The sequence below is a fragment of the Octopus sinensis genome, linkage group LG5 (genome assembly GCF_006345805.1).
Source record: "Octopus sinensis linkage group LG5, ASM634580v1, whole genome shotgun sequence".
NCBI classification, from domain to species: Eukaryota; Metazoa; Mollusca; class Cephalopoda; order Octopoda; family Octopodidae; genus Octopus; species Octopus sinensis.
In genome coordinates, this window is record NC_043001.1 from 85,369,529 (window position 1) to 85,390,154 (window position 20,626).

Below are 20,626 nucleotides of genomic sequence, written 5' to 3' on the forward strand. Positions count from 1 at the left end.
TTCCTGACGCTTTAGAAGTTCTTCCACTACAACACTCTAGCAATATTTATAAGACTATGGATTTCATAGACTGACAACGACATATAAACCACTCAGAATTTATTCAGTCATTAATTCCTTTAAATCCACGCGGAACGTAGAGCTCTAACAAGAGATCTCCATATATTTTTATCTTTGCCAATGGATTGTTGTTGTCCCAGTTATAGCCGCCAGCAAGTGCCATAGTTTTTGTTCAACTTTTCCGCGTTTTATTTTTCTATTACTATGCCACGCTTCCCTCACCTTTGGAAGGTTTTTATTTTACTAGAGGTTTCAAAATGAAGGAGCAGTTGTTTTGTGTCATAAGATAAATAACCTTTCTGAAAATTGTAAGATCGATATAGTTGATGTTGATCTTGAACATCACCACCTTGCTGATTACAGGTAAGAGGTTTGCGTAGTGTGAGTCCCACCCAACCCCATTTCCTCCTTATATAGTAAGAATATTCCCAACACAAACTCCAGGATATTACTAGCATGCTTTACCCTCGTCTTAGGACAAAGTTACTGAGAGTTGAACTATGAAAACCCTGTATGAGGATATCACATATTTAAAAAGCAACATCTAAACGTTTCTAACAAGAATAATCCCATTGGCAATCCTGTGTATCAAAGAATAGCATAAATCAACATGCAAGAAAAATCAGTAGCAAAAACGTCATATGTATGTTTAAAGAAAACAAATTTATTTCATGCTTCTTAAAATCTGAGATTAACTTGATTTCCAGAAAAGAAAAGTTAAGCATTGAGATGGTTTATTGATATTTATTCAAGATGTTATTGTTACAACAATAACAGTGAGAACTCTTTCAATATGTAACCTCACACGGTCTGATATATATATATATATATATATATATATATATATATATATATACTCTAGGATGTGTTCTGTTATTTTGTTCTATGAAACTTCACATTGTTATTTGCAGGAAATTGACGTTCATTCTGGAATTCCTTTTAAGGAAATTCCGTTTTGTTTCTTTCTTTGTTCGTTAATGACTCGATTAATTGGTTAATAATTATTGAGTTTTTCTATTTTATCTTTGTGACGTGTCATTGTTATTCATTTAGAATATTCTTAGAATTCAGTGCGGCACCTCTTTTTCAAATAGTGGCACATCTTGGGATGGTTCATCACACGGTTTCTCAGTGACATGAGTTTAGGATAAGAGCTGAGGAAGTTGGAGTCTTCCATCATTGGATTCTCAAGGGCGCAGTAGCACATCATGTCAGCCATGGTCATCTGCAAAATAAAATATTATTATTATTATTAGCATTAGTAGTAGTAGTAGTAGTAGTAGTAGTAGTAGTAGTAGTAGTAGTAGTAGTAGCATCATTACTATCATTAAGACAACGAGCTGGCAGAAACCTTAGCACGCCGGGCGAAATGCTAAGCGGTATTTCGTCTGCCGCTACGTTTTGAGTTCAAATTCAACATTGAATTAGTTCTTTCGGAGTCGATAAAAGAACTTCCAGTGGAATACAGAAGTTGATGCAATAGATTATAATTATTAATGTAATAGATTATTATTATAAATGGAAGAAGTCATTATTATTATCCCCATTACTCAGTAGTCTTATATTTATCACGTGCTTTCACTGCACTATTAAAAGCAGCTTTTTGTACCTTGGTTCCGTGTGGTTTGTTTTAGTGTTGTTATTTTTACTGCATTAAAAATTCTTCACGTAGGATGTGTGCAGCGCTTAGCAGTACTATTTCCTGTGGGTTATTTATATATTCATAAGTTTTGTTTCTTTGGTTATGTATTTGTCTATGATTATTGAGCATACCTAAAGTTCTTATTACTAAAAGGGTTGTTTCTGTCTTCAGACAAATACATAGTGAAAGAACAAAAACTTGTGAATATACATTTGGCTTATTTGCACAGATGTTTGTATTTTGATAGTTTCTCCATTTCTTTTAAAGATAAATTCTCATGTGTTAGGACAGATATGTCGATTAGAAGGCGTTTTCCTCTTGGCGTCCCTGATAACAATACCCGGTCTATTACCCTTTATCTCCCAATCTATGTATAAACAACATATCCTAGTTTATGGTTTCTGTGTCATCTTTTTACCTTATCTAGGATATGCCTACACGATCTTTTTCTTACTGCCATTCCATAGCGCTGACAGAACAGATTCTATAAGTCCCAAATCTGTCATATTTGTATCCTTTCTTGTCCTAGACTGTGCAGCCGGAGGCAATATGATTTACTGTTTCTTTCCCCATAACCACATATCTCGTGGTTACTCATTGCATTTTCATTTCATTATGTGTTTCTGATAGTTTCTGGTGGAGAGGCTTTGATCTTGTGGCCCAATTAAAAACCCTTCAGTCTCTAATTTGGATCCCGAGTTTCTCATCCAGAGCTGGGATTTGACTTTCTCTATTTCTTTATGTTTAACTTATCCCCGTATTTGCCATGTAAGTGTTTTATTTCCCATCGATTTATAACGGTATTTAGTAATTCCAATTTATCTTAAATTTTAGGTGCTTTACAGCTTTTGTTGCTTCTTTTTCTTCACAGTTATCAGATACTATGTCTTCTTCCTTGCATTTTTCGGCTTTCTTGAAGACAGAAAAGAGTTTGTGCGCTATTTGTATCAGTCTTCTTTGGTTCTGAATTAGATATGTTTAGATTGGCTGGTTCACTTAGCGTCTAGTAAAGAATACTGTAGCTGTAGTTTATAACTGGGATAGCTAAAGTGTTCATTCGCATTTAGCTCCGTTTTAAGAACTAATCGAATTCGTCTATAATATTCCTTCCTTATATTTTTTTTCATTTGTACCCTATCTAGGTCAATGATTCCTAAGTATTAGAAAGTTTGATTGATTTTCTTTCACACTTTTTTCTAAATCGAATTTCATATTTATTTCTTAATTAAATCTGTGATCTGTATGTCGCAATGTTTCCAATTGTTTATCATCTGCAGTATGTAGCTTGAGATCAACTATATACAAGATATCGTTGAGAGTATTACCAAAGCATTATATCTACACCCATATTAGCGTGTCGATTAAACTGGGGAAAGCGAGTCTCCTTGGAATATTCCTCTTCTAATGAGATTGATTTTGTTTTTTCTATAATTCCCTCCTGTTTATATTTCCCTCTTTTCTCTGTAGCTGCAAAACTGTTTGACGTTTATTAACGACATGTTTTATATATTCTATAATTGGCGTTACGTTTTTCATGGGTACAGTTTCTACGAACCTTGTAGGAGAATACTGCCAAAAGCCTTCCGTAGTTAACCCGAAACATGCATAGGTTCAACCTCCCAAGCTAACCTGTCATATCTATCGACTTTCCTTTCTTCCTTATCGCATAACTTGTTGTTAGCTGGGCATGCTATATCTATGATCCACAGGAAAAGGTGTATATATTTGCCTATATATATTTGCATACGCATATTTTGCTATATATACACACACACGCATATATATATACACATACATACACATATGTATATATATACATACATATATATATATATATATATATATATATATATATATGCATATATATATATATTTTCATATATTGTATACATATATGCATATAAATACATATATATATATATATAGGTATATATATATGTATATATATGTGTGTGTGTGTGTGTGTGCGTGTATGTATGTATATGTATATTATCGTATCTGGGGAGAGTCATTCTCCTTTAGTACCTTATTAATTTAACACACTCACCGGTCTGATTTCCATTCATTTACTTCCTTGTTTTTAACTAAAAGTTTCGTTGTGTCTTGCGACCTTTTCAATAGTCGATCTATTAAAAAGGTTGCAAGACATAACGAAAATTTTAGTAAAAACAAGGAAATAAATAAATGGAAATCAGACCGATGTGGGTCTTAAATTAATAACGCACTAAAAGAGAATTATTCACCCGGACACAATGAAATATGCTTCAACACACGAATTCACATGAATCTTGCAAAAATTATACATGCACACACACACAATAATATCGAAGAAAATAAATTGAAAATTTACTTACATGATCACCCATGAAGAATTGGTTGCCACCGTTACGCATTTCCAGTGTTCTTTCCATGAAGGGAAGAATTCTTCTGCAGGTTTCTTGGAATCGCATACGCCTCTCAGACTAATAAAACGAAAAAAGCATAATAACATCAAACATTAAACCATTCAGCTCGTTCCTCGTTTTTCCCTTCCTTCCTTTCCACTTTTCTTTCATCCCGTTTTTTTCCTTCTTAAATTTATTTTGTTTATTCTATGAAACACATGTCAATGCGTACAACATTGCAGCTGCTCACATCATAGAACGATACTACTGTTAGACTTCAGCTTATATAGTTTCGGACTGTTGAAAGAGTTCCAGTGAAGGCCTCGAACAAAGCTTAGTGCCAGCAACCAGTCACGAACTGCCGAACCTCCAGCTGAGTGTTCAATGTCATATCGACATGGCGTTCAGAGAGTCATTGGGTACATGAGGTAAATATAATTTATGTCGCCACACCGCACCAATAATCAACAATACGTTTGAGGGAATTATCTCTGGATACGATTTTTCAGCCAAATGCACCCGAGGTATTGATTTTAAAATTTCCTATAAACTTAAATTATCCGCACTCTCAGTAAAAAAATAACATTCTAGGAGTGTTTAGAATTAAAAACAAATGCAGCAGTCAAAGGATATGACTGGAATCTGATTCGGTTAACCATATTATTTAGAAAATAAAGGCGGTTTGACTCCTGTTGCTATTTATATTGTTAGTTTATTTTTAAACGCATACAAGGAACGTTTGTGTACTAGTGACTTTGGTAATCCCTGTTAATCAAAGTTTTCAATACGAAATCCTACTCTATTGCGTTATTATATTCCTTCTCAATACATATAAACTAATCTTTTCTAACTCTAAGCCAACTGAGTGGAATATTTCCTACTGAGGAGCTTTCAATATGAGCGAAACATATCTGTTACTTTAATCCATTCCCTTTTGCATCGTCTTTATATTCTGAAGATTTACGTTGCTTGAGTTAATCAGATTTAGCTTCCAAACTGTTGTTTCTTTTTATATAGCACATATACATGTAATATGTTGCTTCCGCATAGCATGAATAAATAAATAACATTTTTAATTTCCTGTAAAATTTCTACTTTTATACTATTCTAAGTACGTTGCTCCGAAATATCGTTTTAGCATATTGTCATATACATCCATCCATCCATCTATCCATACATACAAACATACGGATTTACCACACCAATATTTATTTCATTGTTATAAGTCATTGAAGTTTAACGATGAGTTAATAACTGAGCTATTAAATATAGTGGATATATTTCATGGTGCTTATACTTAATTTTAATAAATGAAAGCAATCTCAGTTAATTGAAGTTTTTCGATACACTGAGTTACATACGTGGGATCTTACAGACTAAGAATGGGTTTGCTGAAGATTGACAAACTTTCCCAGTTTGTTAAATAATATCTATGGTCAGCAGTTAATTATATTATGAGGATCGCAATCACTGGTACCCAATAATATGTCTTCTGACATTACATGAATCAATAACTTATCACATAACCATCATGTGTTGAATCTTAAGTACCGAAATCCTTTTGAGCACAAGGTCATCAGTCTTAGAAAGAGTGTGTAAGTCGATGTTACCGACACTAGTAGTAAACTGGTACTCGACTTTATCTTCACAAGGGGCAAAACTAACGTTGGCAACACTCCTCCTTGAAAAATAAGAAGCCTGACGAAATTCCACAGACCATTTTTCCGATGCTCCTAACGAATATTGAAGCTCGGCGCCTCGTTTAAATTCCATATATTAAAATGTATTTCTAACTTCAATCTAGTAATTTTATGTCTTAATGAACTAACGACTTACAAGTTCAATCCGAACATTTTAGTGTAATCCAACTCCGCATAAATCTGTTATGCTGCAATGTAATGCGGAATGTAATACTTCCAATTTACAGGCGAAGAATGCTGAAGATTGTCCTTTGAGATTAAATTTTAAATGAAAAGTTATATGAATGAAAATACCACCGAACATTTGATGGATTTCTACGGTCCCTCATCAAACATATAGTATTAGAGAAAGGGACATTGATATTGCGACTGAGGTATTCTGAAGAAAATTTCAGAGGAAGTCGAAACTGGACTGCGGCTATGTTGTGTTAAGAGCTTAAATTTAGCTCAATAACGCTTTCTAGTTCAGGTTATAGTATATTAATGAATCCCTGTATGATTAATCTACTGAAGAGAGTAGATTAAAAGGCTGCCAGATTAAATGAGTACCTGCCATCATTTACGGCTGCTAATTTGCTATCTTGTTCAGTTCAAATACAGCTTAAATTGACGTTATCTTTGGTTCTTCCTGCTCGGACAAACCGTGTAACACAACCATGTCGGATATTATAAATTTAATTAAGAATTTCTCTTGTATCTACTCTTAAAGTCAAAAGTGAGTGTTGTATTTTATAAGTGTAGAATTAAAAGTATTAATGTATATCTAAATGTATATATGTTACCATAGACGGCAACATAATTTTACATGTTTTACCAATGTAGGATTCTTACACATGTGACGTCACCGGAAGCTCCATTTAGCTGCAGTGGCTCTATCATGGAGTATACGCATTGTATCCGACGAATTTATAACTCTCCTTATCTGTGTCTGTCGCTGAAACATTAGTTGTATACAGCTTTTTAGCTCTTCTGAGAGGTGAGCTGTAATTCCACGGTTTTGTGGAATAAATTTCCATAAGTTACGCACTTTCATTTGGACAAGAGTATGGTATAGATTAATCTAGGACAATGTTATCGAATGTGGCATCCCTAATTGAAAACGTTGGAGATTGATTTGAAGATGCTTTGAGGTGTTATTTCTAGCTGTACAACTGACAAAGAAGAGGCTTCCCATCTTGTAATTAAATATTCGTCTTTTTAATGGATAGCTGGAGAAAATTAATAGCTTAGCAGTTGACGATATTATTTCGTTCAACTTAACAAAATGATTAACACTCACATACAAGCACATGTTCATACACATATACATTTGTGCATAAGCATACACGCATGCAAACACAGATGCATACATATGTACTTACACACACATACGCATATGCTAAAAACAGATTCCTAAATACATATACACATGCAAACACAGGCAGATAGACACATTCAAGCAGATGCATAGACACATATATACGTGAAAACAAACCCGTACACGTATAAAAAGGCACGAGAAGTAGACGTATGTAAAAGGAAAACAAATACAAAGAAACAAGGAAGAGAGAGGTAACTAGTCAGCGGAGAGTAAAAACGAAGTTAAACCAGTCCAGCATACTTACAGAGATGTTCATACTGTTTGATCGTTGAAACTGAAAATAAAGAAACGATTATGTTATGAGTATATAAGTTTGATTAAAGTAAGCACGAAACATTTTCTAAGAAAGAAATGCCTTAAATACATGCAAAGCAATAAACCATCACAACCACTTACGAAATTTAAACTTATGATTTATTGGAGGAAGTGGAAAAGAGGATGTAGTTAGAACTATATATATATATATATATATATATATATATATATATATATATATATATATATATATATATGTATGTATGTATGTATGCATGTATGTATGAATGTGTTAGTTGTTTGGAAACATAGATAGGCATTGCTGTTTGGGATAAGTAGCTTAACTTGAACCTCTCGTTTTCCCGTAGAGTTCTGTTGCGTAGCACCTTGAGCAAGTGGCTTTCACTATAATTCCCAGCAAAATTTTGTTGATAGAAACAGTGTAAAAACCTCTCTCTCTCTCTCTCTCTCTCTCAAATACACACGTACCAATGTGCGTATGTATTGAGTGTGGGTGTATATTTATGTCTATGGATGTAAATGAATGTTTGTACTTGTGTTCATCCTCCCAGCTATAAAACTAGTATTGATTTGTTTACGTTCCAGTGACCTAAGAGTTAAAATAAATGAGACTTAAAAATTCACAAAGAATATAATTTAAATAATTCCCAATTTCCGTAAAAATCCCCAAATAAATTATTTTTTTAATTAGTAAAACGAATGATATGGGGTTAAGCTTAGTAATAACACAGTTATTATAACTATAGTTATTACATTTTTAAATGACATTATCTCGGCAACAGCAATATGCCTCACTAATTCATGTTTAGTCAATTGTGTTACAATAACTATTTAATTATTGCTCTCATCACATTACTTGAAACAACATCAAAACACCATATTAAATTCGCTTCAAAGAGAATTAGCAAGAATTTTGAATATTTTTATCAAATTTTATAGAATTAATTCAATCAATGCTTTCATACATTCTCCCGTTTTATTTCATTATTAAATCGTTTTTTATACAAACCATCATTCTTCCATTGTTGTCCTGGTACATTCTCATGTAGTCATCCATGATATCGTAGAAACAGTCTGAAATGTAGTCAACTCTGGCCATGTCCATGTTGTTCTTGCCATGGAATCCTGCAAAACGAATAATACAAGTAAACAAAGAATCAAAATAAACACTCTTGCAATTGAAATATCATACAGTGTCAAAATTATCAGCAATTTAAAGAAACACAATTTATTGTGATCGTGTTTATGAATACTTTGGAATCATTATCCATTGAGGAACCTTTACACATGACTGCTATATTTGCTTTAAAAAGCAGCCAGAAAATCCTATGAAAGAATAATTACATTATTCAGAAAAGAATAATACAGTATATAATATAGTCAATGCTGGTATTTTAACATATATCTCAGGTTATCTTAAGTCTAAATGCAGGATGTGGGTGGGCAAAAATTTTTGATCAAATATCTGCACAATCATGATCGAACTTGACAATGGGATTAAATAAACCGACAGTTAAGTCTAATGTTGTATTTTATATTAACTACACGCAGCCCATGTAATTATGTAATTTCCTGTACTTATATTATTTTAACAATTCGTAAAGTGTTATACTCAATCAATGATTAATTAGTTTGTCACCGCCTATATATATATATATATATATATATATATTGATATTGATATTGATGTAATATGTAATTTATAATAATTATAATAAATCGCACCAATTCACACATATTTTGGTGTTTGTGCAGAGAAGAAAAAGATGATGCAAGCGACTCCGTTATTTGGCTAATATTTTGATTTCTCGATTCCTAAAGGATGAATGGTAAAATTTATGCAGGTGAAATTTGAGAAAGCCATGTTGACCAGGAGAATCCATATCAGGAATGATGGAATGCGTAGGATTCTGAATTACAACTTTGATGTTTTCTGAGTTTAGTATTAGTCCAGGGTTGAAAAACTAATTATCAGTCAAGTCTTGGAGTCATTGAATCGCTCGATAGTATCGCCAAAACTTAGAATGTAGAAAATTCCGCTTTTAACAATATGCTGCTTCCCTCAGTTACAAGTGGCTCCAAAAGTCTTGTTCTCAGAGACTAGTCAGTGACGGTTATAGAAGTAGTAGTGGTAGTAGTAGTAGTAGTAGTAGTAGTAGTAGTAGTAGAGTAGTAGTAGTAGTAGTAGTGATAGTAGTAGTAGTAGTAGTAGTAGTAGTAGTAGTAGTAGTAGTAGTAGTAGTAGTAGCAGTGGTGTTGATGTTAGTACAAATTTCTTTGAGGTAAGCAAAAATTACATTAACAGAAATGAACGAAAGGGGTAAGGAGAATTTCAACAAAATTTCCCCAGTTAAAAAGAAAGGCTGCTTAGTGTTATTTGGAGGAATATCCTTATAAACGCCCAGACTACTTCGTTACATCCACGGCGTCAAATGCGCGGTCTCCCTGTTTCTTTCCTCCTTCTCAGAAAAGGATATTAAGAGTGGGTTCATTTATCTTCACTGTTTCCACAACTTTCCCCTACTTTTCACTGAAAACTTTAGATAGAAGCAACTATCCTCTTGAAGAAATATTTGCATTGAGTTTGGTCAGGGAGGAAAATTCTCGTCCTCCACAACTCTCATATGAGTTCATATTACTACTTCGTTTACGATAGTCGTGATTCCCTCTATCCAACGACAAAGATCACCACTGGCCAATGAATTTACTTCATCAGGAGATGTGTTGCAAACCCACAGAATTATTCCGATTAGTATGTGCTCTCACAGAAGTTGATTATTCTCCGATGTGTCCGACATCATAACAATGACGTCTGCACGTAAGCAAGCCTGGCTTTCGTGTGCATCATTTAGAGCGGGATATCCTTTAAAGGCCCCATCCTCTGTAGCAATACATCCAGAAAAAAGAAACACATATAGAAAAAGCACCGACGGACCATTCTCGGTGCGATCGTATTTTTTTGAACGGTTCGAGTGGTGGTCAGGTACTTTGACCACTGAACAGATATTAATTTATATTGTAGCAATCCAGCCTCCGAAAACGCGTCCGAAACCAAATGCATAGCGGGAAACAGCGATGTTGTAACAGTCAATCCTGTTGAACTATTTGAACCAATCCAAATTAATATGTGCCCTATACGTTCTAAAATCTATTTCATGGCTTTCAGATTTTAACGAAGTTAGGTCTGCTTGGATGGCACAAGTTTGTTCATCCCTAACAATGCTAACAACACAAGTGCCAGGTTCTCTTATGAGCACTTCTGCAAACTTCTACATTCAGCATCCTTCCACAGCAGTGCGAACACTACTCAGCCAACTCGACAAAGTACTTCCAATTTCATACAGGAAGTAGCAGACAGCTACCATGTTAGGAGTAAACAAGTCCAGAATGTAGAGCAAAGAGCTCGTATGGCATGCCAACCAAGACCGGAGATCGGTGCCTCTGCAGAATCTCTTCATATTTTCCAGTTAGTCTGCTAAAAGGGACTACATTGCCTCCTTGCTCAAGATTAGCAGCCAATGTGGAATTCCTAAATTCCTATCGACGAGCAGCACTATTGTTTGCCAAGAACATCTCGGCTCAATACTATTGGATAACTGCATTTCTCGATTTTCTGTTAGCAAACGCTAAGCTGAAAGGCCTCACAGTCCTCCTGAGACCGAAATCTCGCTTTTTTTCTACGCTGTGCTTCGGAAACTCGTGCCTACTGAATGGCTTTCATGTCCATGTGATATAGTGCGCTCTCCATGGCACAGACAACGCATCTGTCGTGTTTTGTGGCAGGGAAATAGTCGAGGGTCATTCCCACCGCTAACATGCCGTTTGCGACACTCCTTTTATTAGTCTTTTATAAACTGCTAATTCATTCTCTTACTTCTCATTCACTAGATCTATCTCTTGAGTGTGCTCGAACACCTGCTGCTGATAGAGCTCACCAACACCAGCTTAAATAATTCACTAATCAGGTCTCAGAAATATTTCCTTTATTGAAATGACGCATTCAACTTTCAGTAATATTTTTAATGTTTCTTATCTCATTTGTGGTTCTCATCACAAATGTCCCTCGCAGAATTTTGATATTGTTACCTCGTCGATACCTTTACCTGAGTTAAAATTTTGCCTTTGCCCAACTCATCCCCTATCGAAAATCTTCGTTCTACAATTTTATCATATCCAAATATATTTAATCTATTCGACAGTGAGTAGATCTTGGTGTGTAAATTTTGCAGCTCTTGTTGCTTTTGTTATTACACTAGTTGATCTTCCTCTTAGTATTTCTATTCTTATTGTTGGTGTTGTTCCTGTTACTCTTGTTGCTGTTCTTGGACTGTCTCTGACTGTTGAGGTTCTGCTGTAATAGTTGAGGTGATTTTCGTGTTTGTAAGTATTTCGATTGGTTTCACTGGATACCGCGCTTTACAAGCTTTTGTTCGACATGGCATATCTGACTCTTAAGATCTTTAGGCATCAAACCAGCAAATTATCTATTTGACATTTCTTCCATTTTAGCAGCCCTTCTACTATGTGCCAATCGTACCTATACTTGTTTATCTCTAATAAATCAATGGGGACGTACAGTGTTTGAGAAGTACTAGCTTTGATTCGTTGCAGTTTTTATATGTTTATGTTGTAGTTGTTGTTGATGATGGTAGCATTGTGTAGATTTTCTATTCCACGCTGCTTACTTTTACAGTGGAAGGCTTTGGTGTATTTTTTTCTCTCTTGGTGCCTCTATTTCTGTTGTTTTAATTGTAGAAGTTTCAGTATCAATCGTAGCAACAACGTGAGAGACACGGTCCCATAGAGTAGAATTTCATGAGATGGTCTGTTTTGTCACATTTCTCGCAATCTAACTTTCGGCCACCCAACTATAACAATTAAATTTGTTCGCGCTTTTTGGAAGTAATCCGGGATGAGAGCAAAATCTTCAGGTACGACAAAAACCTAGAACTTATATCCAAAGATGTTCTATTTTGAATCTGTGTCTCATAATCCTACAGTGCCATTTCCACCACTTTGGCCTTATCCTTGATAGTTGGTATGTTGCAGACCCTAGTTTTGTCACACCCTTTTTCATGTGAAATAGAATCAAGATAAAATCGTGGCACGTGCAAGTGTTACAACCCGCACTTGTGGAACGAATACAAACTCAGCAACATTCTTAATCAAATCTTGACTTTCAACTAGAGAATTCAAACCCAGTATTCAATGTTATGGTGGTGAATAGTTGTGCACAAGCGCTTATTTAGGATTAAGTATTGTAACGCAAAAGGCAGCAATGTATTAAGGGCAACTAGGAATTTAGACGCGAATTAAATAGTAACTTAATTAGCTTCTTCTCAGATACTTTAAAACACCATTTCTCTATCCGTTTTAATGTTTCAGGAAAGTTTAATTATATTTATAATTTCATTTCCTATTGGATTATACCATTTAAAAACATATTAAGTTTGTGGATTTGCTTATTGAAAATTAGGCGTTGGTAACAGCAATGTTTAGAGGCGCTCTGCAGTTTTCTTTCCTATTGAGTAGAAATTCTTAAGGTAAACTGTTTTGTCACAAATGAAATATTTTAACGTTCTTCTTTTTCACCACTAGCATTTCTTCGCACTCCTTGAAATGAAGATAGATTGGGATTCCAACAGATCCCCGGGTTTAACCAACACTAAAACTCCAGAGACTTATCTGTTTTACTCTGCTTGAGATTGGATTTGTGTGCTATATCCTTTTCGTGATTTTCCAACATTGCTACAAGTTTGACCTGGTTCCCGGAGAGTGGTCTGTTGGCGATCTGCATTTTCATCACCTGTCCTTCCAAATATTGTGAGTTCATAATAAACTACACCTTTTGTAGACCAAAGGACAACCAGAGCATAAGAAATGCTAAGATCATATAATTCAACCAAGAACCACCTTAAATGGTCATGGATAACTTTGAGATGGCAACAACTCATGACATAGGCAACCCTTTAGCACATTTGCTAATCAATAATATTAGTAATTAAGCTTTAGAATCTTTCAGTTTAATGATTATTTTTCATTATACACTTGATAAGAATTGTAATTCTAGAGATATAAATTTAATAGCTTTGTCGATAAAATGAACTGCATAAATAAATCTGTGAACTGACAAACCAGTATACATTTCCTGCGGGGTTGTAAATGACGAATAAAAATATAATTGGAATTATTGTGTTAATTATTGTAAAATTCAGAAAATTTCTCATAAACATTGCTAAGTAGATTGCGTTATAGCAAGAGAGTAAGTAAAAGAATGACATTTTTCTTTTCAGTATCTCGTGAATTATCACTCGGGTTAAGCTGCTATATTATTACCATCGTAGTGCGCACGAATTTGTTAACATTCATTGAGTATTGTGCTGAAGCTTAACATGGTAAAATATTTTTATTATATTTGCGAGATATTCATTATTATAATTACTCAGTCAATCAATCATTCAATATCCTATTGTACGTTTACGCATACAAACACGCACACACATACACACATGTATGTATGTATATTATGTATATATATATATATATATATATATATATATATATATATGTATATATATATATATGTATATATATATATGTATATATGAATATATATATGTATATACATATGTGTGTGTGTGTACGTGTGTGTGTGTGTTTTTGTGTGTGTGTATAGATACGCTGATATGTAATAATTTGAATAAACTGGTCTTACCGAATTCTCTGGCAAGGTACATGGCAATAGCCATACTCTGAGGAATTTGGTGCCTGTTATCGATTTCCAGCATTGGAACCATGTGGCAAGGCATCTCTGCAAAAGCAAACATACATTTTGAAATGGGAGAATGATAATATGTAAATATGAAGAAAACATGACGTGGTTTCGGATTGAGTAGAATATACTATAACAAATTAGTTGCCATGAAATAAGCTAACACAATGTTTTAGTGCAAATGCATACGGTAAACCGGAAAATTGGATACCAATTACATGTTATATTTTCAGTGGCTATAAAGAAATATTGAAGATATATTTAATGTGAAGTATTCAAAGTAAAATGAAATTAACTAAATAGAAAATGGAACGAATAACATAAAATAGAGATTATCGAATCAATTATTTATTTGGCTTGATTTATATTTAGTTAAAACGAAAGAAGTATGTGGAATCGATATGTATTAAATGAGTATGTTCGGATATGATAAAATTATAGAACGAAGAAATGGAATATATAAAGTGATGGAAATTAAATTGCCAAACGTAGAATTAAGTCCATATGTGATGATGGTGATGATGATGATAATAATGATAATAAGGATAATAATGATAATAATAATAATAATATAATAATAATAATAATAATAATAATAATAATAATAATAATAATAATAATAATAATAATAATAATAATAATAATAATAATAATCCTTTCGACTATAGACACAAGGTCTGAAATTTGGTGGGAGGGGACTAGTCGATTTCATCGATCCCAGTGTTTCATTAGTACTTAATTTATCGACCCCGAATGGATGAAAGGCAATGTCGACCTCAGGATAATTTGAACTTAGAACGTTTTAGAAGGAGTGGGTAAGTCCATTACATCGATCTCATTACTAGACTGGTTCTTGTTTTATCGACCCCGAAAGTATAAAGTTCAAAGTACACTCAGACACACTCACATATGTACCACTTCTCTATTTAAATAATCTCTTACTTCTGTAAGCATCAGTTTATTAAACTCAGTTGACGTTAGTAATTAGTGCGTGGAGTGCTAAAACGTAAACTTTCGGTAATTGTACGAAAAGTAATCATTTATGTGAACTGTTCAATCGAATTGGTTAGTACACAATGCGTGAAAGATGAATCGAAAGAACTGGAAGCATCGGTTTATTAAACTTGGTTGATGTTACTAATCGGTGCATATAATATGAAAAATGGAAAGATTTGATATCTGTACGTAAGGAACCATTTCTGTGAACTATTTAATTGTTTTAATTTGGTTTGTATGCAATGCTTGAAAGATGAAGTGATAGAGGTTGAAAGGAAACGAAGACGTTAAGAGTAACAGTAAGTTTCTGTTTCACGATTCATTATATAAAATGCATCTTACATATTTCCAGTGGCCCACTTCATTTGTGATGCGTGTACGAGACAATGATAGGGCCATATGGACAGGAGAAATATCACTTGAGACTTCATAAAAAACACACGTATGTAGCTTTCATTCGTCTATATTTCTGTTTTTCTCCGAAAGATATACTCAAAGTCACAGACAACCATATTCACATTCGATATGATATGATCTATCTATCTATCTATCTATCTATCTATCTATCTATCTATCTATCTATATATCTATCTATCTATCTATCTATCTATATCTATCTATCTATCTATCTATCTATCTATCTATCTATTTATCTATCTATCTATCTATCTATTTATTTATTTATCTGTCTGTCTGTCTGTCTGTTTGTCTATCTATCTATCTATCTATCTATCTATCTATCTATCTATCTTTCTTTCTTTCCTTCTATAAGTTGTGTTTGTTTGCTTGTATATATTTTAAATCATACATAATGCCAAATTTACTCAAAAGGCATTATTTGGCTCGGAGCTTTAGTAGAAGATATTTGTCAAAAAGGCCGCATAGTGGGACTGAACCCGACACAGCATGTTTACAAAATGAGCTTCTTACCCACATAGGCATGCCTGATTCTTCAAGATTTATTCATAAGACAAATTATGCTGCTTGCTGTTTAGCTCCATAAAGGTAAAATAGAAGAATAGTCGTCTTTGTTGTTTACGTTTAAAACCAGATCAGTCTTAAACTCAAAATCTTATTAAGAAAAACTGTTTATCAAGCCGTTTAATATCTGGGGATACATTAATTAATAGAGCTCCTCACCAAATTGTCCAAAATTCTCTGAGTATATGGCATATCCATACCTTCTAAAATTGTAACCATAGCCATCTTCTACAGTAGGACTCAGTAAAATGTAAGATCAATAACAGGCGATACATCATATCGCAAGATACTACTTCACTGTTACACGGTGGTCAACAAAGCTAAACAATCTTCTACATAGTTTTCGCTTACCGATATGTGTACAAATTTCGTTGAGTTAGAGACTACGAGTGAAGGTGTCACGCAAGGTAATCACACCTTGGCTCTGGTAGTTGCGAAGTAAACATCTTAGCAGTGAAGTTATACGTTTAACACACTTCTGACCGATGGACTGATTGTAACTCTGTTAAGTTTAACAGTATATTAAAAACAATGCCGGATTTGATGGCATATAAGGCACACTTTTTCCCAATAATAATCTTTCAAAAAAATTGCCTCGGGCCTCATATACGAAGTTACGCCTCTCTAAAAATATTTTAGTCTGAAGATGCGATGCTGAGACTGGAGTGCGTCTAATATACCCGTACGTCTTTTACGCCATAAAATAAAGTAATTATTCTGAGAAAATAAAATGCGTTGAGTTATTGCTACATAAAAGTTCAGACGAAAATGAGATGTGACGTTAATTCATTATTTGAATATCATGAGTGAAATAAGGTGATATGAAGTTTCTCTGCAGGGAATATGTTCACTTGAAGACCTCTAGATACTAAATCAATCACAGGTTATTTAAAATAATTGATGAATGGCTATCTTTAGCTCGGTTCACTCTATTTAGCTCAATTTTCGACATCATATTCAAGTAATTTATATTATTTTTGAAGTTTTACAAACACAAAATTAATTATGCTAAATCAAGATGCAAATTACGCTTTCAACTCGGTTTCTTTCTGTTTGCTTGTATAATTAATTCTTTACATAGATGGTATAAAATAGGTGCACTTAATTATACACCGGTTTTATGAATATATACGCATATTAAAATCTTCAGTAAGCATTACTTTAGTGTAAGGATCTATTCAAATATACAAACATACACACTCAGATGTGTATATATATGTGTGTGTGCGTGTGTGTGCGCGTGTACGTGTGTGTGTGCGTGTGTGCTCGTGTGCACGTTAGTATATATATATATATATATATATATATATATATATATATATATATATATATGTATTTATATATGTATATGGCCACACATATTTCAAGATGTATATTTGAGACTGTATTATTGATGCATTGAATATACATAGGTACATACATTAATACATATATACATATATAATGGTACACGTTTGTATGTGTATGTGTATGTGTGTGTGTGTGTGTGTGTGTGTGTTAATTACTTAACTTTTCTGAAGTGTTAGACGGATGATGTCTGACCAGGAAAATTAGTTACCTTCTTTGTAAGTGAATATTATAAACAATATAAAACTTAGTAAATTTTAAGAATTAGACATTTGTGTTTTGATTTCGATTCCAACAGGAATTCTACAAAGTAAAAGATTGTTTAAACTTTCTTTATCAATATCTTCCAAATATTCGTAAGTCAACTGAATTTACAGTTTCCTCTCTTTGTTACCATTCATTATATAAGCGAGTTATTTTCTCAATCAGACAAAAAAGAGTAGGTAAATCCGCAATGGTAACTGCAAGATGTTGACTAAGTAATTAGGTGTCACCTTCAAACCAATAATTCAAAGTACGTAGTTTATCGGCCATATTGGAAACAAATATGTTCACGTAGAAATAGAATATGCAAACATATATGACTTCATGAAAATATATATATAAACGTTTGTGTTTTTGTGTGTGTATATGTACATAGATATATTTATACATATAACTACGCATATATATATATATATATATATATATTTACGCATGTATGTATGTATGCACGTGTGTATGTATGCACGTATGTATGTATGCATGTATGTATTAGAAATGGCCACACATGATTTCTTTCGAAAGATTCTGTTAAATTCGTTTCCCTGTGCAGATCTTAGGCCGACATGTATACATAGAGCTGATATAATGTGAAAGGCGGCGAGCTGGCAGAGACGTTAGCATGCCGGGCGAAGTGCTTCGCGGTATTTCGCTCGTCGCTACGTTCTGAGTGCAAATTCCGCCGAGGTCGACTTTGCCTTTTGGGGTCGATAAATTAAGTACCAGTTACGCACTGGGGTCGATGTAATCGACTTAATCCGTTTGTCTGTCCTTGCTTGTCCCCTTATGTTTAGCCCCTTGTGGGTAATAAAGAAACATATAATGTGAAAGAACGCTTCGCGCTTTTCTAAGTGACGTCGAGAAACGTGAATTAACATTTAGTTGCACTTCTTTGCGAATCACTGAGCTGTGAAATCAACGTGTATTTTAGCTTACTCTGCTCAGTTAAAAGAAAAATTGAGTAGATTTTTAGAAGCATACTATATTTTAGATACACTACTGCGAATTGTCTTTGTTTTCACCTATGGCGATATGGGAATTCCATGTATACTAGGTACTACGACATTTTTCGTCTATATCTTCGCATGTAGCTTCTTTAAGAAGTTGTAATATTATGATGCGTGAAAATGATGAATATATGAATTAGTTTTAAATTAAAATAAATGTGAAAATGCAATTCTGCTTGACTTACTGCTTCGCATGTTGTTCCATTCCGAATATTCGATCCTGCGGTCATTGTACTGGACACCAGCAGCTGCAAAGAGCATACGGCAGATTTCAGCACGGCCACGGTGGTTGAAGTAGTGGAGAGTGTAGGAAGGCATGGTTGATGTTGTTGTGGGTTGTTGTAAAAAGACAAAACAAGAGTCCTGGAGTTGACTGATTAGCAGGCTGAATCTGGCATCGTCAGATGTGCCGTGTCCTTATATATAACGGCAAACATTATATTTCATTGTTATCTCCCATTAACATCACAAAGACTTGACCTTCGCATTACAAGATAATCACCCCACACACATATACATACAACACAATAAAAACATTATACCTACGCGCCACCGGAAATATACACAATTGCTAACAGACATGCACTTACGCACATATACACACACACACAACATATAATAAAGTACTTATACAGTCTAAACATCAAATAGCTAATCAGACCCCTCCCCCACTTCTTTACCACCGACTAAACTAATTATTCGTCTTGTATTGAAAATTACCACCTAGTGGCACTGATTCATTTTCTTCTTTAATTATTTGTTTATGTATTTTTTGTTCTTTGCAGGTAATTAGTATTTTGGTGATTAACATTTTCGCTACCCTGTACGAATTTAATCAAGTTCTACGTTGTATACTTTACTGGGGTAGAGTAGATCAGATAGATTCTAGTATGTAACTCTTTTTATCGATCTCTGAAGAATAAATGAGAGATCAAACCTAGAAGAATTTTAAATCAAGATATAAATGGAAAAAGTTCAATACTTATTCCATATATTTCTCCCTCATTTTAATTGCCTTGTCATCCTTAAATGATGTAAAATTGCTTTTACTCCCGACATCAATATAAGATTCAAAGATTCAAGAAGACAGAACTGTATAATACCATTTGTATGATTAATCTTTTATTCTGCACTCATTGATTTGTGATTCGCCTGTTTTTTTCTTTTTCTTACTACCTTGAACCACGACGGATTCTTGCAATGCTATCGCTTGAAAATTAATAACGTTATGTAATATTTGTGGTATATTGTTCATATGTACATTATAATATATATTGTGCGTTTTGTACGTTCATGAAGGGAAGTATCTTCGTTACCCGATCATGGTTTACAAAATCATTAATTTGAGCACTGTTCCCCCATGTTTGCACAGCTCCCACGAATGGATCCCTGAAATCAGAAGCTTATACCAGTAGTCTCCCTACGGTATCTTGCATCGACTCTGAAAATAAGCTAAATCGGGGACATCAGTTGTCTGGAAAAAATAATTGTAAGGAGAACGTCACTTATCAAGTACACTTTAGCAGAAGATATAGAAGATCCGAATCAGATGCTAATGACTCTGAAGGCTTAAAAGTAAAATGTGTGGTACAATGTATTATCTTCAAATGTATTATCCTCAAATGCCAAGATTGTTAACCAGCTAATGAGGAAAGGACAAGACCGCTAATATGTTCAAATTCTTCATTAACCGTGAATAGCATCATGTCGTAGAAAAAGAGCGGAAAAAGACTAGACATCTGTTACTAATCCATATATTAACTGCAAAGAGGAAGAGGCGATATATTCAACTAAGATCATTGCTGTTGTTGTTCCTGTATTTGTTGTTGTTGTTGTTGTT

The 20,626-nt window shown here is 33.9% G+C and overlaps 1 protein-coding gene across 1 annotated transcript; it reads right to left on the reverse strand.

Annotated features, from left to right (window-relative positions):
• Positions 1–1,002: 1,002 nt before the first annotated feature.
• Positions 1,003–19,104, reverse strand: LOC115211944 (S-crystallin 3-like). The gene is made up of 6 exons (XM_029780697.2): positions 18,972–19,104; positions 14,138–14,233; positions 8,432–8,547; positions 7,391–7,420; positions 4,057–4,164; positions 1,003–1,285 (listed from the first exon to the last, which is right to left on the reverse strand). Exons 1-6 carry the CDS (start codon positions 19,102–19,104, stop codon positions 1,121–1,123), a joined length of 648 nt encoding a protein of 215 aa, XP_029636557.1. The 3' UTR covers positions 1,003–1,120.
• Positions 19,105–20,626: the final 1,522 nt, after the last annotated feature.